Source organism: Anomalospiza imberbis, chromosome 3 (assembly GCF_031753505.1).
Source record: "Anomalospiza imberbis isolate Cuckoo-Finch-1a 21T00152 chromosome 3, ASM3175350v1, whole genome shotgun sequence".
Classification (NCBI taxonomy): Eukaryota; Metazoa; Chordata; class Aves; order Passeriformes; family Viduidae; genus Anomalospiza; species Anomalospiza imberbis.
In genome coordinates, this window is record NC_089683.1 from 87882829 (window position 1) to 87900418 (window position 17590).

The 17590-nt window shown below is 39.4% G+C and overlaps 1 protein-coding gene across 8 annotated transcripts in view; it reads left to right on the forward strand.

The window, feature by feature from the left end:
• SUSD4 (sushi domain containing 4) overlaps positions 1 to 17590 on the forward strand; it is a 70105-nt gene that overhangs the window by 46431 nt on the left and 6084 nt on the right. For 6 of the 8 annotated variants that reach the window (XM_068185559.1, XM_068185558.1, XM_068185551.1 and 3 more), the window contains 2 exons: positions 2072 to 2251; positions 5544 to 5732. In XM_068185559.1, coding sequence (XP_068041660.1) covers positions 2072 to 2251; positions 5544 to 5732 — 369 coding nt within the window. The remainder of the gene's footprint in view (positions 1 to 2071; positions 2252 to 5543; positions 5733 to 17590) is intronic. The other 2 variants (XM_068185555.1, XM_068185554.1) reach the window with 2 other exon arrangements.

Here is a 17590-nt window from a genome sequence, read left to right on the forward strand (position 1 = left end):
AATTTCATGTTTTACTGTGCTCTGTGTACACACACATCCTTTATTTGTATAGCAACAGAAAGATGTTGTAGCAAGAGAGGGAGCTGTTCACTGACGTTATCTTCTGGCATCCATCTCCAGTCTCCTGCTGCGGGGCAGCCAGGCAGGTTCTCCATCTATCTCATCCCATCCTCGTGGGGTGCCCAGGACAGCCTCTTCATGACAGCATTTATGGCTTAGTGTAAAGCATTTCTTCTGGGGCATCCTCTGCTGTCTTCTCTGCTGATTAACTTTACAGAGAGAGAAAAAACTGTTCTGTCTTTGAAAGTAATGTCTGCACCCTCGCCAGTGTATTTTACAACCTCCTAGTTAGGGCATGGATCCTCCCAGACTTGTGTATTTATAAATGAATAAATTCCAAGAAAACTTCTTGCTGCAGTTTCTCAGCCTGTCTGGCAGGCTGCCAGCCTTTCCTGCTACCAGCATCAGGAGGCACCTGCAGCTGCTGCCAAGAAGCTAAAAAGTAACAAGAGAAATGGAAGAATTTTTAACTAATAATGTGCTCAGGTCCCATACCAAAAAGTTAGCTAAGTACAATGTATTTTAGAAACATCCCTGTGATGGGAAGATACAAAGTATGTTTTAACTGGGGGAACAGTCCCACTTCAGGTTAGTAAAATTTAGTGACAGAGTCTCAGTTTGCCTAACTAAATAAAAACATTACGAAATACATTTGCTCTTAGTAGTTTGTGAGTGCTGTGCTAAATGACAGTTTATCTTCCTTTAATTTATGCTTCGAAACAAAGAAGCTGTCACCATCACTTTGCTTAGTGCTTACTAAAAATTAATTGCTAAATGCAAATTTAGCTTTGCCTTTTCCTCTATAGCAAGAATTACTCATGAAAATGGCAGAAACTTTCTGTTCTATGCAAGTCTCTAGGGATTTCTGGGGTTTTTTTCCTTAATATATTCAGTATTCCTAAATGAATATAATTGTCTCTCATGGTAGAGGTGTTAGGGGAATAAAACAGCATAACACAGGCTTATAATATTTTTTCTGTCTTTTTTGTGTTTGAAATAATTCTTGGGTTTTGATGCCTGGAAACTTTTATTACAATCTCTGTCATGGATTGACTACTGTCTGACAAACAAAATTTTTCTCACAATATTTAATCTTTCCCTGACTTCTGTTTCATCTCACTTTGCCTTTGTGATGAGGATGAGCTTTGAGTTACCCAGACTATTCCCTCAGCTTGTTTCTCAATTATTCAGTATTACTAGGGGATTTTTCCCCCGCTTCCCCTTTCCACTTTGTACATCTTTCAGTGTTCTAAGTTTCATTCTGTATTTTGGTGTCTGGCACTACTACCTAGAGTGAGATCTGTGACTGATGCATGTGTCACAGACAGGCACTGGAGCCCATCCCTGTATATCGCTTCAGGTTTGCAGTCCTTTCTTGAGAATCTTCTACAAGCACTCAAGATGCTGCTCAGGACCCTAAAAATCATGTCCTCTAAAGGCATATGAATGCAGGCACACAAAATATCTGGTTTAAAACATAATCAAGGAAATTAAAGTGAAGTCATTCTCAAAATGAACTCTGTGGAATGGAGCTTGATAAACCATTGTAAATGTACCTGATTTTCATCTGTCTCTCTGCTAAAACTGCAGCTTTTCTGTGTTCCTCATGCCATATCTGTATTTTATCTTTTCTTTCGTCCTGTCCTTAGTGCTGTCAGAGTCTGCCTTCACATGGAACCTTGGGATAGTCAGACTTTTGGGTGTAATTGCACATATGATGAATGGAGGGCCAAAATTAACCACAGACTTCTTAAAGGCTCCTAATTTTGTTTGTTTTAAAAAGTCTGGGAGAATGATCCATTATTGTAGCACCTCAGCTTCTCCTACCATGCTATAGACTTGGTAAAATGGTGGTTTACTAGGGAAAGGGCACTTTTACTGAAATGAATACATTTTCCAAACAGTTTAAGCAGAGCACTTATATTGGATGCTAACTTTTGTTTAAGAGTTTGATTACTGAACAGCTAGCCATGTTTTTGTAATTAAGTTACTATTTCTTTTTCTCATGAAGTCACAGATTGCCTTGTTCCACATGTTGAAGATGCAGAGGTTCATAACAAGACATACAGGACTGGCGATAAGTTAATAATCAGCTGTCATAAAGGATTCCAGATCCGTTACCCTGACTTAGACAACATGGTTTCCATATGCCAAGACGATGGAACATGGGATAATCTACCCATATGTCAAGGTTTAGTACTTCAGCACGTCCTGTTTTATAGCTCATGTATCTTGTGATAGTTTGCCAATAATTTTTCCTACAGTTGTAAGAAAGTCAGTGATCTGATAAGCTCCACAGTGCAGTGTTTGAGTAGTGCTGCTGCTCAGATTTTTTTTGATATCTCTTTCCCTTTGCTCACTGCAGGAAAGATGTTGCTTCCTGAACATTCCCATGCTTATAATACTACTTTAAATACTGCTTTTCTGTTTGCAAAGTTCAAATCTGCAAAGTAAAAAACAACCAAGATAATCAGTCAGAAGTTCTGCTGGGCATCTTGCATTTTTTCACCAATTAACTTGTGGAAAAATTTAAGCTTCTAACTGCGCTTTATTTTCCTTTACTTTGTGCAGAAGGCAGGGGTAGAGGGGAGAAACTGAAACCTGTTCTTCAACAGCAGAGCTGTTGATTAGATTCACAATCCACTAAACATTTACATATTGACTAAAAATTCGGGGTGTGCACAGGGATGATTTTGGCCAGAAAGGCCATTAGCTGTAGAACTAGAAATATCAACAGCATGGGATCCCAGCTCAGCTTAGACTGTGAGAAATGGCTGGGGGTAAGCCAGCTTAAGTGAATGGAAATTCAATAATCTTGGGCTCCCTTTCTCTTCACATTTCTAATAAGCACGTCTGAGTACCACTGACTCTGTCTTAGTAACAAGCTTGGCCCACTAAACAGCAGCAAGAGATTTTAACTGAGGAGCAGACTGGGTTAGTCCCAAATTTCCTCAAAGCCATCTGTCCCCTCATAGAGCTAACACTTCTCTGTAGGCACTTAATTACACTGTCACACCAATTTGCAGAGTCAGGGCAGGCAGGGGAGCTGGGACACTTCTCAGGAGCAGTAGCACATCAGATTGTCCCCCAAGATCTTGCCTTCGACTATGGCAGAAACTTAGACATATTACCAGGCTAGTTCAGCATTTTAGATGCACACATGGTATCTGAACAGGCCTAACAGCAAAGGGGAGGTTTTGCAAAACTATAGCAAAGCACGCGTCAGTTTTGGGGTATCTTATCAGCAATGGCATCACATAAGGCAGTATGAGGGGCACATAAGCCCCTTTCTGTGTAGGTGCACCTCACATCTAATTTAGGTAGATTAAAACTTCTGCAGTAAGAGGAGATGAATGTTTAAAAGATTGATTTGCAGATGATGTATTTGCCAAAGATCCAGAGGCAAACTTTTTGACAGAAAATATTTACTGAGTAAGCAGAAGTATCCCAAATACCTCATGGCTTTTTACTTCTGTGTGCTGTGAAACACAATCAATTACTCCTACTCAATAGTCAATATTAACTGCTTTTCAAAATAAAAGCAGTGCTAATAAAAGTTAAGAAATCAATTGCACAAGACCCACGTGCTGTGTTTACCAGGCAGGCAAAGAATAGGCAATTTAGATTCAAGACTCTGCCATATTTTGCCAAATTCCATAAAGTTACTGCAGAATTCCAGAATTTTCTGTTTGCCATGTCAGGCACTGGTAAGATCAAAGCCCCTTGTCTACTTGCTCTAGGTAGGCTGTCAGTTACATATCTATGACCCTTTCATTATAAAAGGCAGTGGAGTCTTATGACACTAAAATGCCTTTTTTTCCTGCCAGAGCAGTGGGGAAGGATTGTAGAGTGTATAAGAATTTAATCTCTATTTTTTGTCATGAGATAATAATATTAATTACTGGTCTGGAATTATTTTACTTAGCAAAAAAAAAATCAAAATTAAATTTTTCAAGCAGCTTGACTTGTTTGGGGACCTAGGAATTTTCACAAATGCTTGGCTGTCATACAAATTCAAATAAATATCTGTCCTGTATGAACAGGAACATAATGAGCATTAAAATTCTGAGCCAGCAGGACCAAATTTTCCCTGATATAGTTTAGAGAAGAGTAAGCTTGGTCTTGCTTGGGCAATCTGTGCTCTTTCTGTCCCACTGGGGGCTGCTTATGTTGTCCTGCTCGATGGACTGCTCAGTTTGCAGGAATTAGTGTGCTGTGTGTGAGGCATTCTTGAGCAGGGTGGAAGCAGCAGCCAGCAGATAGGATGCTTGAAACTTTATTTGAGCAGGGACATAACCAGCTGCTTCAACAGATATTGAAATCGTTGCTCTGGTGGTATAGCATGCTGCAAAAAGCTTTCAAGCTTTTTCTTTTATTTTCTTTTGGGTTTGTTCCTCTCCCTCAAAAGACCATTGCAAGGAAATAGCTGCTTGAAATGCTGCTGAGGCTTTTTTGTTTTAAATGCCAGTACCTTACAAGGAGTTTTCAGGCTGATTTTCGTTTCCTCCCTAGCTTAAAAATATGGAAGTCCTATAAACATCCTTCACTAATTCCTATTTATGGACTGCCATAATGCAGCTTCCATTAGTCACATAATTCTAAAATATTATTTTTCATTCCATGATTGCTAGTCATCTTTTCCCCACATTATTGCAAATTAAAAAATGAAACAGTATCAAGCATTACCCAGAGGGTCATTTCTAGGGCCATGAGGAATGACATGTTACAAAGACATGCCATCTGTTGAATTCACTGCTCTTTGTTGCCCCAGATTTGGTTGGTGACCATTTAACTGTCACTGCTCAGTACCAGCCATGATACAGATCCCTCAGGAGTAATTCCAGAAGTAGAACTGCAACATAGTCTCTGATTCTGACTACATTTACAATTTCTGATGATAACATATACCTTAACTTTTTGATAACTTAGTCTGAGACCTCTCTCAATGTTTATCATGGGACTGCTCCTAGGTAGTCAAGTCCCTTTAGACTTTCTCAGTCTAGAATTTCAAAGTCATTAATTCTGCCTGCAAATCTTTTACAGTTGTGTGCTCTTTGTTACAGGAGCGATTTTAATATTTAAGAGGGTTTACATGACTGTCATTTTTTAGGAGGAGGAATAAAACTCACCATTTATATAAATTACAATCTTTATTTATTAAAAATTCTACCTCAAAAAGAGATTGCCATCTGCTGAAATGGTGAATGTTTGTTAAACAAAATACTGTCAGTTTTGGAAAACCTTTCCTGGATTTGTTGGGAGTGAAGCCCACGCTAGCAAAGCGTGTGGGCTAAACAACAAAGGGGTTTGAAACAGGATAATGAGGCAGATCTATCTGAGGGAGATCATGCAGACATGCCATTCATAGTGGAGAGGATGAAAAATATCACACTCCTCAATTTAGAAACTGTAACTGAGATGTGTGAAGATGGCTGAGATAAGCACTTGAAAATAAAAGAAACCTCCCTCTTCTTAATTTGCAGGTTGTCTGAGGCCGTTTGTTCTTCCTCATAGTTACATTAACATATCTGAGTACGGGGCCTCCTTCCCCACAGGAACAGTGGTGTATTATCAGTGCTTTCCTGGATATAAACTAGAAGGGGCAGAGATCCTTGAGTGCATGTATAACCTTATCTGGTCAGATAGCCCACCTAGGTGCCTTGATGTGGAAGGTAAATGCCTTACTGTTTGTTTCTCTTTCTGGTTTGCTAGACCTGCATGCTGTCTGTGGTTTTAACTCAGGGCTATAGCCACGGTTCCATCCTCAGTGATGTTCCCAGTGGCTGTGCAGAGCCTGCGTGGGTTCTGCTGTGTTCCTGCTGTGCTTCGCTTCACCCTCAGCTCATGGTGTTCCCAAAGTAGTGTTTGCTCTCGCAGTGTCCCAGTGGAAGAGGGAAAGTTCCTAATGTTTGCTTTGCCTTTAAAATGCAAACTCTCTGCTGCCTTTCTGATCAAAACACTGAGGAAGTTAAATAATTCACCTTCCTGTGCAGATGATCAGAGCTCCTACACATATGGATAGATTTCCATGATCAGCTAAAAAATACTCCACAGCAACTCTTGGTTTGGGCTGTGCCAGCTGCAGTCATTACTCAGTGCCACACGGTGCTGCACACTCGAGTATTTGCTGTCTCCCGTAGCAGTTAACCTTAAAGAAGGATTGACAACTAAAAAACCACCAAGCTAATTTATTGATAAGGAACATAAAAACCATTCAGTATGAAACAGGTAGATTCTACCGAGCCAGAAGGAATAATCTGTGACTAGAGCTGGGATGGAGGGTGTTAGAGTGCATTTGTGTTTGCATCCCAGACATTTAAAACAGCGATACTGGATGGATTGCTCCATACATTGCCAAAACTGCATAAACTACCCTCCTCCATCTTCACATCTTGAATGAAACATCCTAGGGAGCCTTGGGAGTCCAAATACATCCTCTGCATTTCATTCCCCTAAAAAAACTACTTTTTTTTTTCTATTTCAAGCCTGTAAGGAAGCTCTTTATATGTAGAAATTAACTAAAAGCAATTATAGGAATTCATATGTGATGCTTATGTCACTGAACTAAATGCTAAGTATTCTGGAATTGCAAAAATTTGCCAAAATCATTAACAAAGAGACAAACTGCACAAAAATAATTAAATGATCCTTATTTTTAGCTGACAATTTAAGTTCCAAAATTCAAAAATGCCTTTGCAATTTTGGAATGACAAAACAAGATTTTTTTTTGTTTGTTTATTTAGCACACCATGACCGATTAATCCTCAATCAGCTCTATGTAAGCCATTTTTGGAAGTCTTCTTCGTTGTTGTTTATAGCATGGAAAACACATTAAAAAATCAGAAGGGCACTGTTAGGCTTAATCCAAACAATATAACTGATTTGAGAAAAATGACAGTTCTTCAGTTAGTAAGATAAGAGCATGAAACTCAAGCGTGTGAAGCAGGAAAAGTTATGTCTTACTGTCACTTAACACAGGTGAACATCCCAGTTGCTATCAAAATACCTGAGAAAACTCATGTGCTCATTGTTTCTTGCTTCTGTTATGAAGTCATAAAGAGGCTCTTTTTCTTGACAATTTAAAACATGAGGCAAGAACTTCTTCCCTGACAGATCTCCATTTTAAATTACATGTCAAAAATTATCATCCCCACTCAACTATGATAATCTGTGATGAGGGGATCGGTGTGTGGACCAAGGCCATCAGAGAGGCCTCCTGAGTTCAGATTTCAATTCACCGTCCCTTTGAATCACTTTCTTACTTCTCTCTTTAAATGCTAGCACTTCCCTTGGTGGTTTCACGTGGGCATCCCATCAGCACATTTATTCAGTGAACCATGGGAGACCAAATCTGGAGCACAACGCTTGCAAGAGCTGGTTCTACTCAGCTTTGGGGGAGGAGAGAGAGCTTCCAGCAGCACTGAAAGGTCACTCCTGACAGCTACCCTTGTGAACTCTGCTGTAGGGCTGCTTCAGCAGGTGTGCAGTGGTCTTCAAAATTAATCCAGATAGGGTAAATCAACTCGAGATGCCCTTGTTTGAAAGTGCTTGTTCAAGTGATTTATGCAAGGAGTGCTGGTCTCCAGGAATCTTGTTACAATCCACTAGTCTTAATTAGTGGACAAAATTCCTTACCTGCATATTTTTTTATTCTCCACCTTGCATTCCACTGTCAAGCTCATTTTTCAGCGTTCCTTTTATGTGTGCAGTGTAATCTCACCAAGCAGGTTTTTTCACAGAGGAAATCTGCAAATAACAAATTAATTCCATTTATTTCTTTCCATGTTCAATTAAAAATGTATTGTAATGACATTCCTGCTCAGTATTTTAATATGGTAATGATTAAAAGCAAATGACTGCTAGGAAGCTATAGCAAACCATTTGAGAGCTTTTATTCTTCTATAAACAATACTGCTTACATCTTCTTCATTTAGATGTATGTTCTTGTTGAAGCTTCCGCAGAAGGGATTTCCTAAATTTGTGTTTAGGAAAAATACTATACAGCAATCTGGTGAATTTTTTCCTCTTTGTTAGGGCAAATAAATTCCGAAAGAAAGGTTTGTAGGTCTATTTAAATAGAAGATCACACCAGGGACCACACAGCTCCTATTGCACATCAGGCTTTCTAATGATTCCCAGCCTTACCCTCAATATTGGTGAGCAAGGAGCTTTCACCAGCTCAGGTGAGAGACTAATTTTTCCTGTTAGGGAAGGAAGTTTTTTTTCTGATAAGTGAAATCAGTGCTGCTTTTAGTCAGAGCAGAGGATAGACACTGTGTCACCTGAGACTGGAGTGCAGCCAGCAGTGCACAGCTGAGCAGCCACTGCCCAGAAACAGCTGTTTGCATCTGGCCAGGGCAGTGGATATGGCTCTGGAAAAAAAGGATGCCTCTAGCTCAGATTTCCAAGTGTTTACTGGTATGAGATCCTCTTCTTAAATGCTTGTACCTTTGCCATATTTAAAACATTTTGATTGACTTTTGAGTGTCAGCCTCAAACTGAATCATTTGGGTGGCTTCAGTTGAAATGGTTGAGCGATGTCAAAGAAGGACAGTAAAGGAAATGGTGTTGTTTTATCAGTTCTAGAAAACTTTGCAGTCATTTAGAGGATAAGATGAATCATCTTCACACTGAATTTTCTTATTCTTTAACTTTCTTAATTTCCTTCTTTTCTAGTGGAATTCCACAGTTATGCAGAAACTTTTTAAACCTTCTTCTCTACTGAAACTCAATAGACACTTCCAAGAAAACTGAAGGAAAAATGGACTTTGGGTTTTTTAATATGATTTTTAAATTACCAATTTGGGGTTAATTACCCATCTGTAGAAACTGATGTAAGTTAGTGGTTGCCTTCTGTAAAATATGGTATGCAAAATATGGGTGCAGAATTAATGAGTGAAGAATACCACATGGGGTATAAATATTAATTGTAAAATAAATCAAACAGCTTCCAAAAACATCAAAGGGGGACAAACACTTGAAAACATACCTGTATGGAACTCTGTGAAATGAAATATTTAAAACTAGGAAATGTTTATGATATGGTACTTTTAGGTGAATTAAGATATTGCACAGGATTAAAAAAAAAAAAAAAAAAAAAAAACCTAACAAAACATCCCAAAAGTCCTGAACCCAAGAAACCCCAAACCAAACTGAAAAAAAAAAAAAAAAAAAAAACCCTTGGCTACAAGTACTCTGGGAACATGATCTGCATATGATTACTATCCTTGCCATCTGGAGTCTGTATTTTAATTTTTTATGCCCTCTGGAAACCTTCCAAGGAGATGTAAGGAATAGTTCTTATAAAGATCTGGGTGGGGAGTGGCAAGGGAAGGAGATAAAGAGAAGAAGGGCTGGGAGAATTTGATTATAGTGCCAGAAAATAAAGCAGTTGTATGGGTAGTGTCATTGGGAATTCCCAGCTTTGTATTTAAGAGTAAAAGGGAAAACAGGTTGATTCAATTTGCAAACAATAGACATGATCCTGTTATCTAGAATGTCTTGTTTCAGCATCATCCCAGCTGAACAGAAAAGCTGGTCTTGCAAGAAATCAAATATATTGCAATATTAAAACTTCATTCTCTTTGTGGGACCAGCACATTCTCTAGCTGAGGTTAAACTTGAAAGAATGTAAAACAGAAAATTTTCAAATTTTGTAGGTAGATTCAAAATTAAAATGAAACAAACATGAGGAATAGACTTCAAAGGGGAGATTCAATAAATAGAAGAGAATAAAAACACAGAAAAAACCTGAAAAAACCTGATATTTTTGAATTCTGGAATATAAAACCACCTCATTGTGAGGGTAGATGAAAAGATACAAAGCTAGGCAACCATAAAGGGACTGACAGGATTCTGAAAATTATGGAAACTGTGGAAGAAAGGTAGGAGAAGGAAGGAATTAAGAATTTTTACAACAAAGACAGAAGTGCAAGGGAACCCAACCCCTTTTATCTGGGCTCCAGGAGATTTCTGGAATATAAAAGGGGGTTAGCCAGATGAAAATCAAAACCAACAAAATATGCTGCAGAGAAAAAACTACTCTGGAAAGACAGGTAAGAATACAAAACAGAAATTTTTCTTCTCAGAAGCCTGGGGAGAGACACTCATAGAGAGGGGCTGATAATTCTGACTTAGAGCCTAGAAAGTAAAGGGTATGACAGAAGACTAGATACTAGTCTAGTCTATCTATTGATATCTAGTGATACTAGAGATGAAGTGCCATAGCCTTGTAATAGTTCAAAACAAAATAGCTGAAACTTTGTTACCAACTACGTGCAGGACACTTTGAAGGAAAGCTTCACAGATCTACATTCTTTCATAATAATTCCTAATGCCATGAACAGTGATTGACACCAAGCTGTCTATCTGATAAACAAGCATTTAAAATACTTTAAATTCTTGAAGGAATATAGAGCAACACTGAGAAAAAGGGATAGAAGTCAGCCTGTAGTCAGTTATGTTCAGGAAACAGGACAAAGTAAGCAATCCTAAGCCCAAGATGTTATACATTGGAACAAATGTATTTCTCTCTGTATTTCTCTGCTGACTTTGAGAAGGCTTTTGATAAATTCCAACATGACAAACTGATGTGTATCCTCAGGGATGATAATGTTGATGCAGCACATTGCCAACAGACAGAAGTCATGTAGAGGGAGCAAAGGGCAGCAATATAAGCAAGTTATGAAACACTGTGGTATTGAGAAATTAAGTGAGGTAGATACCAGGATTCTGGTTTAGGTTTGCACCCACTCCTCTGGCAGGCAGGAGGGAGAATAAATTAAATATTGCTCAACAGCCAAAGAGGTCATCCAGGTTAACTGAGTTAATGTTAACATAGGACACTGATAGCCTGGTTTTTAATAGGTCTGACTGCAGTGGTATTTCACTGCCTACAGCAAAATGTGTGACTCAGAAACTACAACCAGCAGTAAATGCTCAAATAGCAGCAGACAACCATACATCTAAGGACCTTTACTAGGGCACCACCTTTATGGCAGTGACACCTCCAGCCTGATACCCAAAGGACTAGATATGCTGACAGTGTCCCACCCTGGGGTTGCTTGTCATGGAAAGCAAGTGTGATAAAGAAGTTAAAGAGTATATTTTTCTTTAGAAAAAGTCATTCAATATTTCTGCTTGTTTCTGCACTGTAGAAAATTGATTCATTCATCACTCAGGAGTGCTGAAATTATATGTATCCATGTATGAGTGTGGAAGGTGAACACTTTAACTTAGAGTATCTGGATTTTTGTTCTGTTGGAAAATGCTGAACCTCATCTGTTACCCACAGCTGAAGAGAAGAGGTGTGGAAAAGAATTTAATTCAAAAGGAGCACAGAGACATTAAATGCTAGCCAGAGAAGTCTAGCAGAAGTTATTCTGTTAAATAGTAATCCAATCTCTTAACTCCAGCAGCTATATTGCAGCTATATATTAGCTGCCAGATGCATGTAGTGTTTTATCCATAGTTATTTGAATATACTGTGAGATAAGTGGGGCAAAGCAGACAAAAATTCTTCCTGAGGGTTATTTTATGATATTAATCTTTAACTGTATCTGACAAGGCTGCTTGGAAGGGAAAATAACACATTGCCTACCTTGAAATCAAACATCTCTGTGCTTGATGGACATGGTGCACTCATAGAACATCTTTCTCAAATGGAGGGAACTGTAGTTATGGACTCTGTGCATCAAGAAGTCTACTCTCTTGTTCATTTCCAGAGATAAAACCCAGTATTTAAAGGGCAGCACTTTCACCAATCAGTGTAGGCAGGCACTTGGGAACTGAACATAAATAACAGAAACCAACAGTCTTCCATGCCTTCCTGGTCTTGTAAGATTATCTGTGAAATTACAGTGCTAAGATCATCTGCTGGTTTTCCTTGCCCGTCTTTTTTTTCTCCTTGTAGCTTTCCATTGGGAATGTGATCTTGTGCTTTTTTCCTTCCTTATATGGTACAGCTTGATTTCCTCAGCCTTCAGCTAAACCCCGGATTACAGCTTGTCTATTCCAGCATTCCTTGTCTCCATCAGTCCCTGATGACTGGTGTAGGTAACCCCACACAAACTCAAGGGATTCTTGCTTATAACAGAGAAGAAAAAGCTATTCAAAAAAGAGGGATTAAAGTAACATAAAAACCCACTGATACATCCCGCTTTCAGTGAGCAGTGGCTTTTTCAGACATTCCTGACAGGAGCCTTTAGCTGTCTGGTTTTCTTAGCCAGCTTCCTGACTGCTCTCTCTCTCCCCTCTCTCTCCATTATACTTTTAAGCACTTTGACTTTTTCTAGTCCTCAGGTTATCCTGGGATGCCTATCAAATACCCAAGCCTTGATTTATTTTGGAGTTTTCTAAGTCCTTCCTGCAAAGTGTCTGTAGTCCCCAGCATCTGCTTCTCAAAGTCCTAAAAAGACCATTGCTGATCATAAAGCCATCCACTCATGAGGGAAGGAAGAAACAAAATTGGAAGAAAGTGATGAAGAAAGCCAAAATTATCCGCTGTAAATGAGACCACAGTGCTCCAAGCACTCACATGTTAATAATGAATATAAATATTTCCTTAAATATAATTGCAGACCATTTGCTAAAAGAAGTCCTAGTGCTCTAGCTGCAAACTTGTCATCAATTTTTTTGTAGTTTAAATCAAACTTTCACTGTTTAACTTATAATTTATAGGAAAATATTACTTAGAGTGTGCTTCATCCTGTATTTGTTGTGAAATGCATTTGAAACTGAAGACTTCAGCATTGATATCAATGTTTCACAAGGTACTGTACTGGGAAGGGCAGAGTTGTTGAGGATGAGTGTGAATTTGGCATGATGCTCCTGTAGGAGCTCAGCTGACTGGAACTGCAAAATCTTCTGTGTAATTTGCAGTTCCAGGAAGAACGCGTGTACCATAAGTGATTGTAAAACACTGTCTGTTTCCATTTTGGAATCAGCTAAGATTAAATTATTATTAAAATATGTTTGAAACTAGTTTTATATTGTTTTATGAAATTCTCATTAAGATGGTGTTTGTCAAAGCTAGACCAGATAACCAGCTTTTCTTTAAAAAACTTGATCATTCAATTGCTTTCACACTCTGTAGCAGGTGAGAAGTTCTCACTGTGTGCACATTGAAAGGCTTACCTCAGTGTCAAAACTGGTTCAGAATTACCCAGGGGTGATTTTCTAGGGGTACAGCCAGCAGTCTGGAGCCAGGAGACCTGGGGTATGTTCCTGGCTTGCTGAGTGGTTGGGAAGAAATTGCTTACCTGTTAGGTGTCTTTTCAGTAGAAAACATCTAAGTGACATTGTGAAGGTTAACTAATCAAGAAAGGTTAAGATTGAAAATAATTTGGATACTGTTGGCTAAGAATAAAATATTATTAATAATTCTTGCTCTAGGCTTTCAAGAAATAAATTCTCTGGCAACTTGAGAGGTCAAAGTAAGCATCTTGCATCTTCATTACTTTACATCTTCAGTCAGGCCTAAATAGGATTTATGTATGAGTGCTCAGTCGTTTCCACCAAACTTTCTATTCTGTTATTACTCTTGGTCCTCTTTTTTTGCTGTGGGAACAAGTAATCAGAAAAGTTCCTGAAAGCATGGCATCACTTTCAGAACACAAATTCAATGGCCTCCAAGTTTGTTCCAGTACAGCTGTAATAGGCACCAAGTCTCCCTTCACAGTGCCAGCAGAATTTGTTGTAGGAATGTTTCATTAGGATATTGTTAAACTGATGTTCACAATCAAAGTGCAGAATTAATTTCCTCAGGCTCTGTACTGTGCAGTACAGGTGTGATTCATTTGCTGGTAGTATCTGTGGAAATGAACAGGTCTGTCAAGTGAACTGGACCAGGAATTCTTCTGAATATGAAAGAAAAATCTTCTTGGTTGATGATTTGTTTTATTCTGAAGGTATGAAGGGTGATGACACTGAGGGAACCAAGAAACCAAGTTTATTAGCACAGTGTTCATAAAGAAGCAGGAAAAGGAACAAACATAATCTTCATCGTTTCTGTTCCTGGAAAAAATATAATTTTCAAATCTTGCATCCCTAAGCATGTGTTTATATGGGGGCAGTATATGGAAAAGGATCCCTCCTTAGGCTCCAGAAGCCAGCCAGTAAAGCTTCAGGTGGGGACCTGGTCACCCTCAATGGGAAGGATCAGACCTGCTGGGACATACACAGCTGTGATCTCATGGAGTAAGTGACAGCTTGAATTTGACATTGGTTGGGATGGTGTAGCCAGGTGTCCAGATTCCTGGTGATAATTAGTGTCCTGATGTGTACAAAAATGACAAGTGAGGGTCAGGAGAAACTCTTGTTCTCTTTCAGTTTGTGAGCAAAGCAGAGAGTGTCTCCCCCTCTCAGATGATTCTCTGAGTGAGACACACCAGCATTTTCCTGTACAGTGGAACTGGCAGGTTTTTATCTGTGTCTTTTTCTTCTGGAAGTTTCATCTTAATCTGTTCTCACTCTTTGCATAATGAGCACGCATTCATGATGTGTTTGGAAGAGGTGTTATTCTTTATAAGGTGCAAATGTCTCTAATCCTCTCCATCCCTGTGGAGATGGAGAAATGGCTGGCCTTACACTGGGGCTTTCTGCTAACCCAGTTAACCAAGAAATTAATGTCCTACACAAAAGATGAACTAGTAGCTTGAGACAAATAATCACAGTTGGAAAATAAGCTTGCTTGCTCCTATCCTTTTTTTTTTTTTTTTTTTTTAATAAATAAGGGTCCCATACTTCAAGACATTTTTGCTTTTAGTTTTTGGGTCACATAAAAAATACTGGGCAAAACCTGCATGATTTGCCACCTGTCTACTTGGACCACAGACTAAAACCAATAGCCTTTGAACATTGACTAAAAATGGATTTTGAGCAGTGTAAAAATCTGTAACTCTACTGTTATGTCTCTACCAGTGGCTTTTTAAAAGTCATGCAATGTCTTTATTCTGTGCCATCGATGTTAATTGAGAGTATGCTAATGCCAGAAATCTTCCCTCCCTCCTCCAGTTCCAGTGTCAACATTGCAGAATTGCTGCAGCATCCTCCGGGCAGAGTTTAAAAAGCTTCTTGACTAAAACGGGTAGGAAAAAATCACTGGGTGAACCTCATTAATTCCTCAATTAATGAGGAATGGAGCCTGTGCCACCCTACCCTGGCCCTGCTCCACGGGATGTGGCTCTGTGGAGGCTGTGATGGAGAGGACATTCCTTGGGGCAGACCAGCCGTTGCCTCTGCTCCAGGCCACAGTGCCACACTGCTCGTTACACAAGGCTCAGCTCCCCAGGTAGTGCTTCTTGGTACAAGCTCTTCTTGGTAGTGCTAGTCCTTTATTAAAATCAACCTGAGCAGAGAGCTGATCTCAGAGGAGAGCCCTCAGCTCCAGCAGCTCCTAGGAGCAGGCAGGGAGCTCCACCAAATCAAATCAGGAATTCTTCCCTTCAGCTTCCTTGAGTAACAGGACTTTTGAGCATCCAGCAAGGGATTTGTTTGGCATATAAAAACAATTGTTCTTTCTTTTTGATGAATGATTCGACTTTTCAGCTGCGAATGCTGAGCTATAAAGTTCCTGTACATCCCCTCACAGTCTGTGGCCATTTGCTGTACAAAGACAGATCCAGAGACCCAGGATCACCTGTTGCAGGACCACCAGCAGACACTGTTTGTCTGTCCCTCTGCCAAGCTCCAAAGTTAAGGACACAGGCATGTGGTCTTTTAATGCTGGTCGTCAGAAAATACTACTGGATTATCCATGCTGTATGTTGTAATTAGAGCATTAAAGTCTCCAAAGCCTTATAAAGTGAAGACACTGAAAGCTATTGGTAGTAAAAATTTAGTATCATATTTAAGAACAGCACTTAGGGCTTTCTTTGATCTGTGAGAATTTTCTGAAGTAGAATTCCCTTGTTTCTATGATTATTGTGCATACTGCTATTGGCTTTGGCAGTGAAAATGAACTTGTCAGATATGCTTTTATTGTAATCAGTTTATGGCTATTTCCATTCTGTGAATTTGATGCATTTGCCTGAAGTCCATGGCCTGTAATTTCCAAACACAATTAGGATTAATCACTGGGAATGCTAAAATTTTAAATTTCCTAAAAAATTTCAGTGGCCTTAGGTTCATCACCGGAGTTTCCCTCCATATTTGATCTGACACATTCCTTTAATCCATGTAACCACTATCATACACTGGCATCTGGCATAAATAAGGGTTCAGACCCTATAAAATGACCAGCTCTGCACTAAAAATTTTCTGTCCAAGAGAGCCAAGAGAGTTCAGCTGCCCTCCAGACTTTCATAATCTTTCTTTTCTATGATCAAAACCAAGGCCACTTGCTGGCTGTCCTTCCACTGGACATCTTTAAAGGATCTTGGATCAGGATGACCATGGGAATGAAGTGAGTGGAGAAAAGGACTGAGTGTATAACTAACTGCCCAGAGCTAGAAGTGAGTCCATTTAGGGTTGTTTGTGATGTACCTTTGACTTGATTTATGAAAAGAGGCTTTGAACCTGAGTGCTACAGACTGTATGTGGGGGCCAGTTTGCCCATGGAAGTGTTAAAGGGATCCTGAAACTGGTTGAACTGGTTGAAGTCCAGGGGAGGTGGTGAGCGACACTCCAGGTAAGTTAGAATCCCTGACTCCTGCAGTCCAGTTGACATAAGAATGAAGCACTGTTTCAGCTGAGCTAAAAGCCCTCAGTTTTAAACCTGTTCCATTGCATCTGTTGGTTCCCAGTGTTTCTTGCAGGACCTGTTGGCAGATATGACTCCATAAACCTTGATTAATTCATGACTAATACTTGGCAGGGCAATAAAAAATTGTTTGCAGGAGTTTCTAGGCAGCACCAATACACAAGCATTTCCCTTGAAATATGGATGTGTCCCTGGAAGGAGTGGCACCCTTTTTAGTACTGGAGACATGTCCTGCACAAAGAGTGACACTCTTGTATTTGGGTGTTATAAAATACACCTCTGTTTATAAACAGACTGACAGCTCCATATCTGGGTTGTCCCCACAGTGTATAGCTTTAAATCTGCCTAGAAATGTGTCATTCCTGAGCTAGCCCACATTGCTGGGATGCCAGCTTTGAGGGATTTTTCTATTCAGCGGGCTGCTTTGGCTCTCAATTACATTAAGAGGTTAGGGATGATGTAACAGCTACATTGCTGGAGGGGAAAATTATTTCTTCTGAGTGTTTCTCTTTATGATAAGGTGTGCTCTACTTGCTCATTGCTAGAAAGGTTGTGGGTATCTACACATTTCTTGCACACTGCCAGAACTTGGCAAAATTCAGTTGCAGAGGAGCTTAAATTGTTCTCTTTATTCTCATACTCTAAGCATAGGTAATAAAAATGTACCAGGTTTCCTTACGATAGGCCAGGATCATGGCTTTCACTGATCATTTTCTTTTTATATACAAGAATTATTAATAGGTGCTTTCTTGCTATTTCAGTCTGCCAACCTCACCCTAATCTTAAGAAAATTGTTTTCAATTTTGAGTTGACTTCCCAGTGAAGCATTCC